General features: G+C 46.3%; 2 protein-coding genes across 16 annotated transcripts in view; one reads left to right on the top strand and one right to left on the bottom strand.

Moving 5' to 3' along the window:
• Positions 1–18,617, bottom strand: part of LOC120454585 (peripheral-type benzodiazepine receptor-associated protein 1) — a 28,470-nt gene extending 9,853 nt beyond the window's left edge. Inside the window, exons 1-16 of one of the 15 annotated variants that reach the window (XM_039640021.2) lie at positions 18,263–18,617; positions 11,781–11,946; positions 11,519–11,617; positions 11,236–11,463; positions 9,817–9,940; positions 9,283–9,752; positions 7,302–7,842; positions 7,130–7,241; positions 6,401–6,579; positions 6,080–6,280; positions 5,595–5,779; positions 4,353–5,043; positions 4,048–4,286; positions 2,814–2,894; positions 1,136–1,732; positions 237–590 (exon numbers count right to left, since the gene is read on the bottom strand). In XM_039640021.2, coding sequence (XP_039495955.1) covers positions 237–590; positions 1,136–1,732; positions 2,814–2,894; positions 4,048–4,286; positions 4,353–5,043; positions 5,595–5,779; positions 6,080–6,280; positions 6,401–6,579; positions 7,130–7,241; positions 7,302–7,842; positions 9,283–9,752; positions 9,817–9,940; positions 11,236–11,463; positions 11,519–11,617; positions 11,781–11,946; positions 18,263–18,372 — 4,377 coding nt within the window. In that variant the 5' untranslated portion in view covers positions 18,373–18,617. Of the gene's footprint in view, positions 1–236; positions 591–1,135; positions 1,733–2,813; positions 2,895–4,047; positions 4,287–4,352; positions 5,044–5,594; positions 5,786–6,079; positions 6,281–6,400; positions 6,580–7,129; positions 7,242–7,301; positions 7,843–9,282; positions 9,753–9,816; positions 9,941–11,235; positions 11,464–11,518; positions 11,618–11,780; positions 11,947–17,906; positions 18,181–18,262 lie in introns of those variants that run through there. The other 14 variants (XM_039640025.2, XM_039640024.2, XM_039640022.2 and 11 more) reach the window with 14 other exon arrangements.
• On the top strand, positions 10,017–11,210 carry LOC120454588 (FGFR1 oncogene partner 2 homolog). The gene has a single exon (XM_039640038.2). The coding sequence runs from the start codon at positions 10,145–10,147 to the stop codon at positions 10,934–10,936; it is 792 nt and encodes a 263-aa protein (XP_039495972.1). The 5' UTR covers positions 10,017–10,144; the 3' UTR covers positions 10,937–11,210.
• Positions 18,618–19,017: the final 400 nt, after the last annotated feature.

Consider the following 19,017-nt stretch of genomic DNA (forward strand, 5'->3'; position numbering starts at 1 on the left):
GGGACTATGTGGCAATATTTACTTAGTTCATGTACGCTACTTATGACCACCTAGCAATATGAGTCGGAACTCACTTCTTTGGCCACAGGAGCAACAATATGTTGGTTAAAACCTGGCAGTAAGCCGCCGAAAAAACCGCCCATAAGACCGCCTGCCTGACTTTCCCGGCGCTTGTGTATGCAAATCGAATGAGCAACAAATCGAAGGGCAAATAAGGAGACAATGAGTAGACTTACCTCGGCATCCACATTGGGACTCAACTCCTGGGGATCGTAGTCGTAGAGCGCGATCATCCGCTTCACGGGCATATTGGCATAGATGTCACCCCAGCGGTCGCGACTCACGTTCCGCATGCTCTGCTGCGGAGCACTCTGGCCGGGCATCACCTGGGCGGTGCCGCCCACGCCCACTCCCTGACCCTGGCCCATCTGGCCGGGCATCTGGCCGGGCATCTGACCGGGCATCTGGCCACCGGCGGTCATGGAGGCGGTGGTGTCCTCCACCTCGGAGACCATGTTGTGCGGCACATAGCCCCTGCGACCGCGCAGCTCGCCCCAGTAGAAGCCATCGGCATCCTTATCACCAAATACCTATTTTAGACAGAACCGGAAACAGGCCGGCATAACCGGATATTAGTGTTTGTCATGGATAATCGGGCAATGGGTGATTATTGTAGTTGTTAAGTGTATTAAGTGCATAACGCTAACTTAACGAGTATTTATGGAACTATTAGAAGAGAGAACAACGTCTACATAGGTGGATATAGAGTACTGTTTGATTAGATAGTTGTGGTTTGTTTAGTTGGTTTGATCTGGAGGTCGGGGGTCAACTCTCAACGAATCTGATTCTTGGGATGAGATTACTGAGGATGTAAAGAGTTCGGAGCGAAGGAAAAACATGCACTGATTCATTCAATTAGCGCAACAAGCAAGCGCAGCCAATTCATCATTGGTCGCCAATGCATCCAAATTGCATCTTCGATTGTGTTTTTTTGTGCGGATCAAATCGCATCGGATCGGATCGGTTCGGATCGGGCTCACCATTGGTTGGTTGCTCGGCGAGATCGCTGCTGCGGCTGGAAAGTGTCTTGGTGGTTCTGTGTGGATTGGCTTGTCTCGGGAATCAGGGGGCTTACCTTGATCGTGTCGCCCTCCTGGAAGGGCAGCTCTTCGTCGCAGCCATCGGGATTGGGACTCATCGTGGATGGGTCGTAGTCGAACATGGCCACAAAGTAGCGGGGCTTCTTCTGTGCTCCGGGCATCTGACCCGGTTGTCCCGGCTGGCCGGGCTGTGTCTGCTGTTGTCCTGGCTGCTGGCCGGGCATCATCTGGCCCTGCTGCATCTGCTGCTGCTGCTGTTGCTGCTGCTGGTTGAGCGGTCCTCGTGGTCCCATCATCTGGCCAGGCATCTGACCGGGCATCTGACCGGGCATCTGACCAGGCATCTGACCAGGCATTTGACCCGGCATTTGACCCGGCATCTGACCTGGCATTTGACCCGGCATCTGACCCGGCATCTGACCTGGCATCTGTCCTTGCATCTGCCCTTGCATCTGCCCCTGCATCTGCTGGCCCTGCATGTTAAGCTGGCCGGGAACTGGTCCTCGAAAGCGTGGCCCACCCATGGGACCCTGGGGTCCGTAGGGCTGCTGCTGCTGTTGCTGTGGTCCCTGCGGTCTTCCTGGAATCGGGACCATGCCCCGCTGCGCTCCTGGTTGGCCTGGCTGATAGCCCTGGTTGGTTCGTTGGTTGGATTGGTGTGATGGCGACGATCGCAGGAATTTAAATCAATTTGAATGAATTTAAAATTTTGTTAGCGTTTGATTTTGGAATCTGGTTTTCGTTTTTTTTCGGGGTGTTGCAATTGGTAATTAGTACTCTGTTTTTCATTCACATTGTCTTTAGAGAGGTTTTCGTTTAGCAAAGTGGAGGCGTCTGCATTTAGCTGGATGCTTTAGCATTATCTCTTTAGACTACTAAGGAGTTACGAAAGCTGTATGTGTGTAGTCTAGTGTGTGTAGTGTGTAGTAGAGTGTTAAGTGGTTTAATGGAGCATTACGAGCTAAATACATATATATATAGAAACTGAAAAGCCAAAGATCTATAGCTGATCGAGTACGAAGCTAAACGAGTATGAATACTGAGGGGTTAGGATGTTGTCGGTAGTAAGAAAGCACGGAGTTTCTTTATGTTTGGTATGTTTGGTTTCGGGTGGTATCTTCAAGTGACTTGTGTGGGTGTTTACACATGTTTCTATCATTTACATACGTATTTACATATGTATAGAGGGATTTCTTAAAAAGTTAAGTAGATGAGTAGACGCAGAATTCGAGCTGTGGTATTTGTAGATACATTTGGACGGAATTATCAGACAAGGGTTTCACTAAGCACTGAGTCCAATCGCGGTAGACCAAGTTAACTCTTTCTTCTAAGACCTACTTATCGTAATACCAGCAATAGCCATGCAATTTGTAGCCCTGTTGAATTATTTATTTTCCAATATTTAAGGATTTAGAGGCACTTACAGGTCAGCCGAAATGTTGAATTTTCATCCCTAAAGGCATACTTGCTAAGAAAATAAATTAGAAAAATCTACAAAGAACTCAAAAGCAAACCAAAGTCTGTTAATTACTTTGTATTTTCTTGAATATACAAGCCTAATTGGTTGTTTAGCAATCATTTGTAGCTAAGCATCGAATCTAGATATAGTAGTTACTTGTACGCAAAGTGTTACAGATACTTATGGCTAGTGGTGTGTGGCGAGGTGTGTGTGTGTGTGTTCAATATGCGAGAGATGTTGTGGGTATAACTTACATTCTGGTTCACTTGATTCTGTGTGGGTTTCGAGAAGAGGCCACCGAGCAGGCCACCTAACAATCCGGAGCCTCCGTCGGGCTGTTTGTCGATTTCGGTATCAAGGTGTACGGGTTCGATTTCAGTTTCAGTTTTGGTTTCGGTTTCATATAATGAAAATGAACATGTACTTGTTTCGTTTAAAATTGTTCGTTGCATTGCGTTTTCCTTAAGACAATTGTTCAGCATTTCCGCTCAATACTTAGTTAGAACTCTACTTGAAATCGGAACAACTCAACCAAGTTCAAAATCTTAGATATATTTTATTGTTATTTGTTATAATTTGCAATTTGCTGCTGACATGCTAGTTGTGAACTATACTCAAACCAACTGAAAACCCAAAATCGCAGAAAATCGAAAGAAATCGAAATAAACAAAAAAGGTTCTAGCAAAGGTTGCATACTCTGGCATATCTCTTAAGTACCAAAAAATATATAATAAACCAGAAAGAAATTATAAAAAGAAAATGTGAGTAACTTTACATACATACAAGTTCTTTGGGTGGGAGAAGAAGGGCTCAATTCAATTGCTTGGATTCTTATCGCAAAGATCGAGGACGCAATTGTCTCGCAGTTCTTTGGCATGTGAAATTTGTGTGAATTTTGTGCGATTGTCTCAACAATTTCTCTCAGTGTATGTATATAATAGGTTCATTTGCAAAAGAAATCGACCGAAAGTAGTAGTAGAAGTAGTAGTAGGATATAGTTGGAAATTGAAAATCAAAGGCAGTCAAAAAGATATTGGAGGATAAACAGAGAGAGAAGATGTGAGGAAGAGGTAAATGTTTAAATAAATAAAGGTCAACATCGAACTCTTAAGTGAAGTATAAAAGTTCAGAAATGATTCGATGCAATATAGGGTATAGGGGGTATATGGATTCATATGGATTTCGGGTAGCTTCAATTCAATCTTGGTATGCGGGTGGTGCGCGGGTTTTACAAGCAATGGGTTCGTAAATTTGAAGGTATTCCTTTTGTGTGTCTAGCATTCGGGTTGGTAGAGGGTATGTGGTAGTTTACACGAGAATAACTTATGTACATTCTTCGACGGTGTGTTGGCTTCAAGTTAAGGATATAATACAATTTAGAAGAGCTCTCGGCCAATTGAAGTTCGAAATGATAAAATGAAACGAGTTCACAGAACATTATTTACAGTGTACGCGTTGGGCGGCCCACCAACACGTCGTCGCACTCACCTGATGACCCGGTTGACCCGGCTGACCCGGCTGCATGCCCTGCTGCTGCATCTGGTTGGGATCGTACTGGCCGTGATCCTGCTGCTGCCCACCCATCATGTGCTGACCCTGCTGACCCGGCTGGCCGGGCATTCCGCCCATCTGCTGCTGCACCGGCATCCCGTGCGGTCCCTGCGGCAACTGCGGACCCATGCCCATCTGATTGGGACCCCGGCGAGCCACCGCATTGCGCACAGTATCTGCAAATGGCATGCCAGAGTATCTCACTGAAAGTGGCTTCAATCGAAGATAGGGATAAAGCTTACTTGGTATCAAAATGGGCGCACTGTCCGCCGACTGGGAGTCGCGGGACTTGGTGCGTATGGTGACGGCACGCGGATTGAAGACGCCCAGTTTGCCGATGTCGATGAGGGCGTGGTCGCCGGTGGGCGAGTTGATGTCGGTGACCTTCTTACCATCGGCGTACACAGCATAGCCGGTTACAGGCCCCGTTGAGGTGGGCCTGTTAACCGGCTGCCATGTCACCAGAATGGTACCATCCTGCGGACCGGCCTCCAGCTGGATCTCCTGCGGCGGATCGGGCAGGCCCTTGGTCAGGGTGCGGAAGTCGGCGTATGCACCGGGCGCCTCCTCCTGTCCCGGCCGCCCAGCACCGACCACACTCTGGCCCACATTCGCCGCGTGCTGGCCCACGGCCCGCAGGTGCTTGGCCCGCACCGTCACCCGGTATTGGGTGCTCGGCGCCAGGCCGGTGATCGTGTGCCTGTACATGCCCGGCTTGACGGTGCGCACCTCCACATTGTTTACACACACCACGTGCTGGTGGTTCGAGTTGGCCGGCAGCCACGAGATGACCGCCGAGGAACAAGTTATGTGCGAGGCGCGCACCGCCGAGGGGCCCAGGTGAGCGGTGTCCCGCCCGATGATCATCGTGCAGGCGGCATCCCGCGATGTCTGCCGGTTCTGGGTCACGCTCCGCACGCTGATGCGATGCGGCTGGATGGGGCAGAGATTTGGGGTTTATTACTCACTCTCGTATATGGATAAGTGTGCGGAATACGTCTCATAAGATCAAGAATAAATTAAAGGTTCTGTTTCTGAAAGCATTGTGATGCTTGATTGATTGCCAAATTGGATATAGTAAAGTTATTGTATTTAAGTGGTTATAAAAGGAATATGATAGATCGGATTTGTATACCAAAGGTCAAAGGTTTTTACCGCAAGTTCATTGAGATTTACTGGTATTAGACAAAGACGTAAGTGTATTACTAGAGGAATCAATAAAATGTGTGTATTGCACTCGATTAGTTATTGGTAACATGCGAAAATTAGATAGTGAGTGGAAATGGTATAAGATCCGGAGTAAATCGTCCAAAAACAACATGGCTGCATCTTGTTTAAAGACGGTTCACTCGCAATAATGTATATTATGATCATTGGGTTGGGTGGTGCTTTTCAGGATGCCACCGATATGCTAATCCCAAAAACGATCTATTCTTGATTTTAAGAGGACTTTCTGCATTCCCACTCTTGGCAGCTCATCTCACCCGCGTGGAGTCAACGCCCTCGATTAGCGCGCGTGTGCGTTCGTTGGCCTTCACGGTGACCTTGAGCACGCCGTCCACGTAGACGTGGTAGCTGTCGATGAGGTTGTAGCCCACTGGCTCCGGCGGCGACCAGCCAATGAGCACGCTCTTGTTCAGCTGCCGTTCCAGCGTCAAGTGCTTGGGTGCTGGAACTGCGGGGAGGAGCAAGAAGTGTGTCATTAGCCAGCTGATTGACCCAGGCACAATAGCGCAGCTCCAAATGCAGCGGACTAGGTGCTAGCGATGCCCCAAAAGCGGCCAAATGGCCAAATGGTCAAACGGCTCAAAGTGGATTACATTGGGGAACGGGGATCTAATCAGGGGATCAAGTTATGCTCACATTCATGCCATGCACAGGGCGACGCATTCGAGGATCGCCACAAAAACCAAAAGATTAACAAGTTGATAGGACCAAGTCGGACCAATTTTGGACCGGGAATAGTTACCATTGTCGCTGATGTCGTCCTGGTCGTGCTCCAGATCGGTGTGCGTCTCACTCAAGCGAGCCAGATCCTCGTGGGTGTGTGTGAGCAATGGGTTGTGCGGCGGCAAGGAGGGCAGCGACGTGGTGTCGCACTGCATCGATCCGTCCTCGGCATCGCGCAGCGTCGACAGCACCGCCTGGTGGAACTCCAGCAGGTCGTCGCCTAGCAGATACAGATACAGTTACAGTTACAGTTACAGATACAGTTTCAGATACAGATACGGGTAATAGCAGCAGGCAGAGATCGAGGGAGAGCTATTAGGCTTGGGAAGCATTCACCCACCTACTAAGCGCTGCACAAAGGAGGCCGGAACGAGGCCGCGGCGCCCGTCCAGCAGCTCCGCATCCAGGTAGCCACCTTGGGGCTCACCACTGGTCCACACCAGCAGATAGTCGCCGGCGCACAGGGAGAGCTCGCCCTCAGCCTCCCTGCAAGGCATGGAAAGGAATTCATTATGAACACTGAAAATAGCAAAGGTTAATCTGATGTGTTCTCGGCATAGGTTCGGTTAATCATACAACCGTTGGAAGGATCGTTTAAGGATTGCGCATAAGGAAAATCGTTTAAATATTGTATTTATTACTCATTGGTTAGTTAAGAAGTGTTGAGTGTCAGTCTACTGAGTGTTAAGCGATAAAGTGATAGTTAGCTAAAAAAATATAATATCGCGTATACGACTGGTTGTTTTGATAAGAAAAGTTACATAAATGTATTGCATACTTTTAGGTGCTTCTATAGTTTCAAAACTAATTTGATATTAATATATGTATGTATTTAAAAGGTTTGCTCAATAATCACTAATTATTATTACAAACTCTAAAAAAAAAATAATGGTAAATAAATATCTTAAATGTGTTTGAATTTCTTACTTAATGTTGGATTTAATTAATCTATGTTAACGAATTAAAGATTGATGAATGATATTTGTCTCGTGCGAAATGACTTTCGTAACTTTATGCAGTAGGGAAATGGCTTTTAATTATGATGAAAGAGAAAACCATGACTACTTACTCTGGAGGATCATAGGGAAATCGGGCTATGAACACACAGCAGCGGCCCTTTCCAGGAATATCCAGCATATCCACCTGCGGTTCACTCGCTCCATTCAGGCCATGATTGCGAGCTATTTCCAAAATGGGAAATGGTTGTCAATCATGTATAAAGAGTAGTCCATTATACTCACTGTCCAAATCCAGGGCACCCAGTGCCAGGCCGCCGCGGTTGTGCATCATGGAGACACTGAGGCCGTCGGTGAACTCGTCCAGTCCCCAGTTGTTCGGCGGAATGGGTGAGCAGGGCGAGCTGCGGTTGTATCGCGTCAGCGGTATGTCGATCTCGTCCAGCATTTTCATTTTGGAAGCCTGTCGCAGGGCGGCCGCGGTGAATGGATACGAGGCGCTCGACGCAACATCCAGAAAGGGCGGGCCATAGGAGCTGCCCAGGCCACCGGCTCCTCCGCCGCCGCTCAGGCCATACAGAGATGTGGCACCAGTGATGCCGCCGACACCTGGGCCCACGCCCAATCCGCTCAAGCCGGCGGTACCCAGGAGGGTGCCGGTGTCCAGCAGGCCCAGATTGGCCATGGTCGGGTGCGTCAGCGAGGTGCCGCCACCGGCGCCCAGTGCCGAGTAGCTGGTCGAGCCGGCGGGCGGCAGGTTATGCGAGTTGAGTGACAGGAGGGGCATGGTTGTGCTCTGCAAATTGTACAGCTGTATTGTTCCGCGCTTCTCGGTTCGATTCAATTCGATTTGATTCGATATTCGATTCGATTTCAGATTCAAAATCAAATTCAATTTGGGTTCAGTTTCAGTTGCCGTGTGGTGTGTGTGTTTGGAATATTCGGTTTTTTTTTTCAAAATTTACAGGGTATTTGTGGTGTTTGTGGTATTTGTACAGGTGTCGTTACACAAACATAGGATCACACACACAGAGATACAGATGCAGACATACATATAGATCGAGTCGATTAATTGATTGATTGATTGATTTATTTTGACCGCGGATCAATCATCATCGGAGTTAAGGGGATCGAGTTAGATATTTCACCATTATAGAGAGTGGAGAGAGAGAGAGAGAGAGAAGAGAAAGGGAAGACAGAGAAAGCACATAAAACGGAAAGAGAGATCACAGATACACGTTTATTCGGCTGCCAGTGGCAAAAGGCATCTAGAGCGTCTTAAATGGACATCTATGCATGAACAACTGAGCATGTTGGTGGTGATTCTCGGCTGGTCATGAGTGGCTATTGATTCTGCTATTGATTAACTTAAGCCGTCTCCAAGCGAGGATTCATGGCTAGCATCCAATCTTCACCATCAAAAAGTTTATCAACGAGTAACGGAAAGCTTTCAAATATGTAACTCCTTCAAACGAAACGATACAAACTTGGTATGTATATGCTGGTATGTCTGTAAATGCAGCAGATGCATGAGTATGGTTGTGTACAATCGGTTTAACAACATGTTGTCTTCGAAGAAATGCTTTCAAAATATTAACAAGCTTTTATTTAATTGATATTGGTAGTTTTATCATTTCTAAACAGAACAGAACAAGAAATATGCTGAGTAGAAAAAGCATTTCTTCGATTTGATGTATGAATCTATATTCAGATGGATTAAATATGAATAATATTAGCTATAACTAATACCATCCTCGGTGTAGCATACGTGTGTTTTACTATGAAATATCTAGCATGCCAGCGAAATTGATTATAATGACACAACGAATATTTATGTACGATTAACAGGCAATCAAAGGTCGAATACAGATACTCTAATTTACGCAATTTAGTTGTGATTCAGTGTAGTGTGATATTCGTGGGTGGCGGGTGGTTGGCTTTGAATGTGAGTGGTTTTATTTTCATCAGTAATGAGACTACAACAAACGGCCGGTGGCTGCAGCAGCGACGATCAACAGAAGCGGATGGTCGCTCTATGTATATTATGCTATATGGCTAGGCTATATGACTATACTCAAACGGATCGAATTCGAATACAACTTATAACGCATATACGAGTACGAGTATGTAGCACTTTCTAGATGTGGCAAGAGGCAAGCTTGAAGCAAATCGATCGGCAGCGGTACATAGTACATAGTACATTGTAAATAGTACATAATTGCTGTTGTTGTTCGTAGTTCATTGCGATTGAAAATAGCTGGTTTACCTGACTTAATGCCGTCGGCATAGCCTTCATCGTGTGAATATTTACCGGCAGGGGTGGAATGCCAGTGATTCCACTAGTTCCGCTCAGCAGTTTCTCCACGGACGTCTGTCCGGTGCCGTATTGCATGGATTGAATGGCATGGCTGCTCAGACTCGAGGATATGCCGCTGATTGAGTTGGGCACCAGGGCCGATATGGATGATAGGCCGCCTTGGCCACCGCCGCCACCGACCACGCCTCCCGGTCCAGCGGATACACTGTGGGCGGCAGCAGCGGCGGCCGCGCTGTGCGAGCCAAGGCTGGTGCCGCTCAAGCTGGTGCTGGCCCCTCCATTGGGCAGCGTGGAGGCCAGCGATTGCGGCAGGCTCGAGTAGCCGGAGGACAGGGCGGACATCCCACCGCCACCTCCTCCTCCTCCTCCGCCTCCGCCCAAAACTGCTCTTTTGTAGCGGTTCAGTTCTTCTTCGAGTTCTGCGCATAATACATAGTCCATTAAGATATTATTCAGGATTAGTGTTATCACTGGCATACTTACCACTCTTTGATATGGTTCTAAATTCGCTATTTACCGTGCTCAACATGGAACTGTGCGGCAATGCTGACATGCTGGCGCTGGCCGAGGTGCGCGGCTGCTCCAGCTCGGCCAGCACGCGGTTATCCTGCAAGGCGATAAGGATACACAAATGGAATGCAAATATAAATATAGTAAGCTGGGAATAGTAAGTTTCAGCAGGCTATGACTTTAGCATTGACTAGCTCCTAACCCAACTGTCCTGAGAAGTCGAATAGAATCCATTTAATATCGAAAAAAAAAGTATAAATTCAACGTGAGCAATCCAAGCCAGATCGACCGGCTGGACAGGATGGAGAGCGCGGAGCCTATCGTATCGGGAAGCGCACTAATCAAGACGTTCCAGGACCTTATCAAATGCCTGGCCGAACTGGAGGTCAAGGCCGATGAGCTGCTAATCGACGCCGAAAAGGTGGACCAGGAGTTGACCAACTGTCGCAAGTTTCGCGAGGAGCAGCTGGTGAAGTATCTGACGGAGAAGAATGACGACGAGGAGCAGATGCAGCTGCTGCGGGAAAACATCGAGCTCAAGGAGACCAGCGCCGAGTTCCATCGGGGCATTGCGTTGATCATGGAGAAGTATCGGGAACACAGCGAAGGCGACATGTTCATCGATAGCTACCAGCTGAAGGAGCAGTACCTGGCCGGCTTGGCGAAGGTGGTCCAAGAGCAGGATGCCCGAATCGAGCGCATGGTGGAGATGATGAAGCTGACTGCCGACTTCGAGGACCGAAGTAGTGACGAGAACCAGCAGATCATGTCTCAGCTGGCGGGGGAAAATGAGCAGATGCGCCGCCAGTTGCAGATCAGTAGCACCGATGAGCTGTTCAGCCAGGGAACCCTGGGCTCCAGCGAAAGTGGCACCCAGATCGGACCAGACGACTCCTTAGATCCGGATGGCACCCGGGCAAATAGCATCTGCAGCATAGAGAGCTTCCTGTCCTGCCTCTCGCCGAGCAACATGGAGGATGTTTCGGAGTGCTCCTCCAACGAATCGCTGCTGAGTGAGCTGGAAGTGACTGGCTTTATTGAGGAGGCTCTGGCCGAGCGTCACGAGGAGAAGTCCTGCAATCTGGAGGACTAGGCGGACTGAACGACACACGTTCCTGCCCCACTGAAACACTGATGACTGGCTGTTTACGTTGTTGGACTGGACTTGGGTCCTCAACTTTGAAATAAATTGTAATTCGGGGTGGAAACTCGATCCGTCCTTCGATGTTTCCCATCGATTTCCATCCCGAAATATAATTTTATTCGAGGCTACACTAACTACACACTGCTTGCTGTCTGTTAACTATTGCTGTTTTTTCAACAATCTTGTCACTTTCATAAAGATCTATATACCATTTGCACTCTTGGCCGATTTGGTTTTAATTTAAATACCTGCTCAATCTTTGCCATTATGATATCGATCTCGGTTCCTTGGTCCTGGTGGCTGATTGTCGGTGCCCAAGTGACGGTGGAGCTGCTGGCCGATGTAGGAATGGTTGCGCCGCCACCGGAGGACACGCTGCCCATTCCGGAGCAGGCCGAGCGGGATGCCTGTTTGGCCTTCAGAGCCGAGGTCAGTTCGATTTGCAGCTCCTCGCAGCGCACATTTTCCAGCGCAACCTACGGATTTGTACGATTAAGGAGGTATTTTGGGGTATCTGGGGCAAATAGTCACCTTCTTTTCCAGTTCCCGGGCTCTCGACTGCAGGTTCTCCACCGCCTCGGCATCGGGACGTGCGCTGCCGCTCAGATTGCGTATTTGTGCCAGGGTTTCCTAAGACAGGATGTATAAGATAAAGACCAGTCTAAAATTGTGTTTCATAAGAACAAACTATGAAGATCTCCACTTAATAGTTAATAATAAGTTAACATACTAAACTTTTGTAGGTAACATTCCTCATGCACATAGAGTTCATGACACCTGGAAGGACACTCACCTGATGCGCCCGCTCGATCTCCGTGCGCCGCATCTCGGCATCGCGCAGCTGCAGGCTAAGGGCGTCCAGCATTCCGTTGGGGGTGGTGCCAGCGGCCACGGCAGCGGCCGCCGACTGATGATGGTGCATCGACTCGTACGGCATGCTGTGGCTGCCCCTCGGACGACTGCAATGGATGCAATAGAAGCGATAATCGCACATGAGAACGGGGTCAGTGCATCTGCAGCAGGACAAATGGACGAGCTGCCGCTGGGCGAAGACTGCAGGACTTGGCTCCTATAACTAGTTGCTGCTCCTATTATCCCTTATTTATTCATGCGCCTTATTGCTGCTGGTGCCTTTTGCCTGGCATGCGTGGAAATAGGTCAGCTGCCTGGCACGCACGTGTCCTTGGGGGTCAGTCGTGTGTGTGTGTGTGTGTGTTTGTGGAGTGTGGCGAACTTTGAACTTTGGGTTAATTGCCTGCCTGACCGTATTTATTGTCCACGCACAGCCTACAAAGTCTTATACTCTTTGGCTCGGCTTATTGAGACGCTTATCTCAATATTGTAATTAGCAACGCAAGCTGTCGTTTATGGTTTATGCTTATCATTATGCCAGAGGCTTAATTAAAATGATTTCTAATTTAATTCGCACTAGAAATGCTTATTAATCTTTTTTCAATGCTTTTGAGCTGGCACTCCAATTCGAACTGAGCCAACGCTAACATTACGCATACGCCACCGAAGAGTTGCATTACTCATACGCCACCACATTCCACAATGGAAGGCGCCAGTTTGTCTAGACGGCGGCAAGACTGGATACAGTATTCAGACTCGATTCACTTGAGGAAGTGCTAAGGGAAGTCGGCCGTTTGGCATTTTGAGCTCTTCCATAACCGAAACCTTAATGCAATCATTGGATGCAGGATATACCAAATTGAAATCCATTTACCGAAGCTGCGCTGCATCGATAAATTGTATTTAATACATCAAAGCTCGCATCCATCGGAAGCCAGTGGACAAGCAGTGCACCACCCACGCACCACCCCCTGCACCACTCACTCCACCACCCACTGCACCACCCACTCGGTGGGCTGTCAATGCCACTGTTTATGTGGACCGATACCGATGGCTCGGATGCCTGACATTTAAAAGCTATGACAGCGTTTATCCAGTGCCAATGATGATGATGATGTGGATGATGGGGATGATGCGGCTGGTGATGATGCTGCCTCTCGCCTTTGATGCGTTGTTGTGGATGCTCTTGCTATCGGTATTCGTGTTGGTGGAGCCCCGCCCTAGTGGGCGGTTGCATGACAGCATTTAGCCGGAACCGAACGGAAGTCTTTGGCATTTGCGAAACGCCCTTCCGGTTTCAAGCGCTGCCCACAACGGCATTTTAATGGCAACTTCTATAGGTGGATGAGCACCGTGTTGCTTGGATACAGGTGATACCTCTAGTCTACCTACAAGAATCTATCTATCCACAGGTTCTTTGGAGCTCTTTTAACCTCAGAAAACTATAATTTCAAATAACCTGTTACTGTAAAGCATATTGTTTTATGATTCCAGATTACTGATTGATTAGAATTCTTTACAAGATGTGTTCTTTAAAAGGTGCCCGCATTCACTGACGAGTAGAAGCATTTGCACAACTTGTCTTGAATTGAAGCCATTAAGCTCGGCTAACAACATGATTCGCAAAGGCTAACAAAGTAAAATGAGGGGGCTCAATTACGTATTCCAGGTGACCCGCAATCGCAGTAATTATCTCATTAACTGACAATCATTGCGACTTGATGTCCTGTCATTCCACTTCAACTACACACTATGCACCGTACACCATAAATATTAAGTACTCACTGACACAACTGCAGTGTACCGCGTCTTGAATGTGAATGTGAGAGGGAAATGGAAATGGAAAATGCGAACTGGGAAAAGCGATGGAAGAAGCACAGCCACTAGTTGCTGTTATGCATAGTGCGTGCGCGCGTGTGTGTGTGAGTGTTACAACTGCAACAACAACAACAACAACAAGTAGAAACACATTTGCCCTACTACTGTTACTGTTACTGATTGCCGCTGTTAAAGGTTTTACTCTAATTTTCGGAAGTGTAAAAGAGATAGTCGAGTGTAACCGTGCGAGGAGGTCAGCTATATAGGCTGCAAGTGAGCCAGTGAGAAAATGTCCCTTTGGAGAGAGAACGAGTTCGCGCATGTGCAGAGGATATGTACTGTTAACAGAGCTGTTACCGTTATGGCACTCTGTTAAGCGTTAACATTTCACACTAATAGCCAGTGTGGCCATGTTTGCCCTGTGCGTGTGTGGGTGTATTTGCGCTGGTGTGGGTGTGCATGTGGGCCGCAGGATTTTTTAATTATGATGAAGCGCATTGCAAGCATTTCGCAATTGAAGTCGATGTGGCCGAGAGGCCTTTGTGGATGTAAGTTGTAAAAGCACACGGAAAGAAACGAAATTTTTTAGAAAACTCTAATGATTTCCCTAAGAATACAATGTCCTGCTAAAATCAACATAACTTTAAAAAATATTACTCATAAAACCGAAGTTTCTTTTTGCCCGGAAGAATAATATCATAAAGGATACTACTGTCTTACTAAGGTACCTAGAAGTATGCAATGCTATTTTCTTTGAAACTTATTTAGTGCAATAATTTGACTTTTCCAACGTAATAGGTTATTTTATTAAACCTCCTGTTTTTTAGTTCTTAAATAAAGATATTTTTATACGTTTATTTAGCTGATTGAAAACTGTATTACATGATTGCCCATTAATTCCTTTAATGTAACAGAGTATTTTTTCAGTTATTTTCGTGTGTCCTTTGTCCGGCAGTGTCCTCAGATTGCTATCCGGCCGCTGTCATTTCCTTGTTTGTCTTCAAACACAACATCAGCCCAAGCCACTTTCGTCTCCTCCTACTCCTTCTACTCTTCACACCCCTGCACCAGCATTCCCCTCGTTCTGCCTTAACCCTCCGCTGGGCACCCAGCGATAGTGTCTGTCTGTGCCTGTCGGTGACTATTTTAAGCACCCCACCGTTTGCCGCACACTTTCGGGGACTTGAGCAGTGCTTGGCACCATTTATCTCCACACACCCACACACACACTCCCACACGTACGCACACACACAGCAGTAGGCGCCTACGTCACAGGCGACTTGTTTGCCAGCCTCCCAAACACAGTGCAAAATTGAAAGCATCATGAATTAATTATTTTTGGTTAAAGGTCCATTCCATCAAGCTATTAATAAGCCGAAAAGTATGTCACTTTAAGCTTATCAAGCTAATGCGAAAAAATCATCAAAATGAGTACTATTATTAATCAAATGAGCCTGAGTCTTCGAATGAATAATCTTTTCCAATGAGTGGTAAATAATTAAATTTAAACTGAAATCCTTGGTCATTATTTGGTTAAAGTGCTGCAAGTAAGTCAAGCGATCTAGTTTAAAATAAAACATTTAACCTCTGGCCTCAAGAAGGATAAGGCATCGATGTCTGGTGGTGCTGAGAGGAGGCTTGAAATTTTAATGAGTTCTTAAAGTGCAGATTAGCTGGAGCGTCGGACTGCGCATGGGGCAGCCTCTCAGGAGGGCCGGTGGAACACAGCAAAGCAGCCGAAACTGGGTTGCGGCCTGGCGATGCTTTACACTCTATTAACCCACATTCTGGCCAAAGTCGTTGTGGCCATCGGAGTAAATTAAATGGAAAATTCCCATTCACTAGGAACTGAGCCACATTATCTAACAGGGCGAAGGCTGGGAACGAGAAGGTATCAGTATCTTTATTTCCGCACAACGTGGCGTATGCGCTATTTCATTTACAAATGTACAGCGACAAGTGAAATATGCAAAAACGTCGTAATTAAAACCATATTCGTTGACTTTTCGTGGTTTGCAAAAAGCCACAAAAAAAAAGACGACAAATTCCTGCCAACTTTGTTGGTCGCAAACTTCGGCAAACTAATTTAAAAACTTTGTTGCGTTTTCAGTTTTTGGCGCGCTGCAACTTTGATTTACTTTGAAATGAAGTGCCCAGAAACCAGGAAAAAAGGCGGAGAACAAAAGTTGCAACTGCAAAATGGCAATTTCCACCTTGTGTGTTGACAGACAAGTTTGCAAAGAAAGGCAATTAATTAGCATCTGAAATCGGTTGTCTTGACAAACTCACGAAAAGGGCAAAAATTGGCCACACAAAGCTAATATTTATTCTCAAGCTAAGATCGCTGCAAGTTTTAAAGCACCCTTGCCTGCTCTTCGATGCCTTAATGAGCTGTCGTTCAATTAATTGAATGCTCACACACTTGGGCCATAACAATCAAGTGCTTCTAATTGCTGCAATTAAAGCTGGGGAAAGCCGGGGGCCAACAGCCATTGCCACCATTGCCGACAATTACATGCATAAATAGTCGACAAAGTACTCGAGCCTATGACGAGTGGTAGGTACTAAAAATAACACTGCGAGCAGAAACTTTTTAAAGTCGAGCAATTACAATTACAATTACGTTGAAGATGTTGGGAAAAGTTCATTATCCTGCTGCTGGCATGACCTCAATCGCAGAGCCAAGGAAAAAAGCGAACCAGAACACGAGCACAAAAACTATCTTGCCTATTTATAACAAGCTGCTCACACACAGGCACACACACACATAGTCGCACGAATTTCGTCGCTTCTGGCGCAGAAATACTATAGAAAAAAACATAGCACAGTTATGGGGTGGGAAACTAAACCGGGAAATGGGAAGTGGAAAGTGCCAAGAGGGGGGAAAGGGGAAGAGCAGCTGGGGGATCCCCTCCTGTGGACATCTCATGGCCGCAGTTTGGCTGGCAGCCCAGCATATAAATTATTGAATGATTGCCATCTGTCAAAATTGGCCAAACTCAGCGATTAATCCTGCTCGAAAAAATCCAATAAAATTATAATGGCTTTTCTTTTCCAAGAAGCTCTTTATACTTTGCTACGCTGGTGATCTTCTTATTGGCTTTTAAGAAATTTTGACTGAATACTTGCACATTAAAGCCTTTTATTTGTATGGTAGTATAAAATGTATGTACATATGTATGTACATGCAACCTGATAATTTACTACGTAAACTAGCTAGTTTTAATTCATTAACAGCAAAAATCAAGCTGAGTTCAAATTTATTCTTTTAATAATTACAGTACGAAGCTATGAAGCTATTCACTTTGTAGGAAGTCCGTCATTGTTGCGAAAATATTGTATTAAGTATCCGCACCGTGTACCAGGCTATCGACGCGTGACTGTCGATCGTTGCATGGCACACTGAGTACAGTGGGCTATAAATATATACGAAATGCGTGAAAGCATTCTATCGGCGGGAAGTGCTGTTACGGGTACTAAAACTCCGCTCCAGGGAAGGTAACGGTAACCGCATGCACGCTGTAGATACCTTTTGTGTACATATACATAAGTACATGCATGCGTGTGTGTGGGGGGTGTACAATGTATATGTGCGTGTGTATGTGTATGCAGTATGTGTGTTACGCACGCAGCAGCAAACAACTTTAACATTGTTGTTGCGCAGGCTGTGGGCCAAGTGTGAAGTGAAAACCGCCCCCAGAGTGCGAACCCAAAAAGTGGGACTTTTCTGCTGCCGCTGCTGCTGCTACTGCTGCTGGAAGCTTATGAATATGAAACGCTCACACACACACACACAAATGCTGCTCCTGCCGTTGGCACTTGCAGTGGTATTGGTGCTGCTCCAGTTTCGTTGTCCATTTACATTTACTTTACTTACGTGCCTCTCGCTCTTTCGGTTTCGGTTTCTCTGTATGTGTGTTGCGGGTGTATGCGTGAGTGTGTGTGGGTGCGCGCTTTTTTATGCCAAAATGTAGCCGAACTCTCCTCCTCTTAGCCAATTTCTCCGATTTTATTTAGGCATTTTTCTATAATTTCGGTTTCATTCACCATTTCGCTTGCCTCGGTTTTACAGTGATTACCCGCATTTGCATATTGTATATGCATCAGCAAGTGGGCGAGTTTGTATATGTATGTATATGTGTGGATATATGTATGTATGTATGGTAGAGTGTGTGTGTGTTAGTGTGGGAGAGTGTAGTTTTACGTCGACTGCTTTTTTTCGTTTTTCTTCCTTTATCGATATGCTTACACTTTTACTTTTCACTGGCCCACCATTTTCCCGGAACCATTATATCTTTCACTGGATTTTTGAACTGCACTCGCGGCGAGCTTTTTACCGTTATTGGCAAGAAAATGGAATTTTCACGCAGCAGCGGTGCTGTTGGGGAAACATTTGGTGTACAGCGAAATTTTTCGTGAGCTCGCTCGCTCGCATAACAGCTCTTTTTTTCAGCTTGCGAAAAATAAGTATTTACCACGCGATTCTGGCACTTTTTGCTTAAATTGCGGATTTGGTTTTCGGAAGCACTGGATTTTATTCTTATTTTTCGTTTAACTTTTTCTAATATTTTTTATTTGGGGCTTTTCTTTGAACGGGTTGCGAACCTTTTTTGCTGCTTGTGCTTCTGCTTCTTGCTTGCTGCTGCTGCTGCTGCTTTTTCAGGTCGCCTGTTTTCCTCTTCCACGTTTGCGCTGGGAAATTCACATAAATGCATATAGTTTACACTAGGCTACGTAGGCTGTACATAATATATCCGAAAAACGCGATCACTTCACTGCTACTATATAGAAAAAAACTCCGCCTAGTTGTCCACTTTCAGTGGGTAGTAGCAGTTGGGTCTCAGTGCGAATACCGAAAAGTGGGTCATCTCGGTCGCGCTGCTGGCTTGTACTCTGATTTCTACCCAACTGCCAGCTCGGTGCTTAGTGTGCCAGAGCAGAGTGGCCCAGAGAACCCAGAACCCAGTACTCAGTACCCAGTGCCCACCATCCAGTGTGCGGGGAATCGATTTTTCAGCCAAATGACACTGAAAAACGGGCAATTTTCTCCCGCTCTCGGACTCCATTGGGGTTGCAAGTGGGTGACTTTCTGCCCAGGGCCTGTTATTTGGGGTTTACTATATATTACTTCTCGCTGTTATCCGTTAACAGCGCTGTCCTCTGTTAGCGTGGAAATCTGGGATTCTGATTTCAAATTTCCAATCTGTGATTTTTGAAAAATATTCTCAACAAAAGTATTTTTAACTTATTCCAATCACAACTAATTCATATGAATAATTTAAATGTAATACCAAGATCATATCATTCCTAAGACTACCAATTATAAAGTTATTTTACGTAAAAATGTAGTTATCAATTAT

The sequence above is a fragment of the Drosophila santomea genome, chromosome 3R, assembly GCF_016746245.2.
Source record: "Drosophila santomea strain STO CAGO 1482 chromosome 3R, Prin_Dsan_1.1, whole genome shotgun sequence".
NCBI classification, from domain to species: domain Eukaryota; kingdom Metazoa; phylum Arthropoda; class Insecta; order Diptera; family Drosophilidae; genus Drosophila; species Drosophila santomea.

Excerpts from the sequence above, each read along its gene's own strand:
- LOC120454588 (XM_039640038.2), top strand. The coding sequence starts at position 10,145 with ATGGAGAGCGCGGAGCCTATCGTATCGGGAAGCGCACTAATCAAGACG.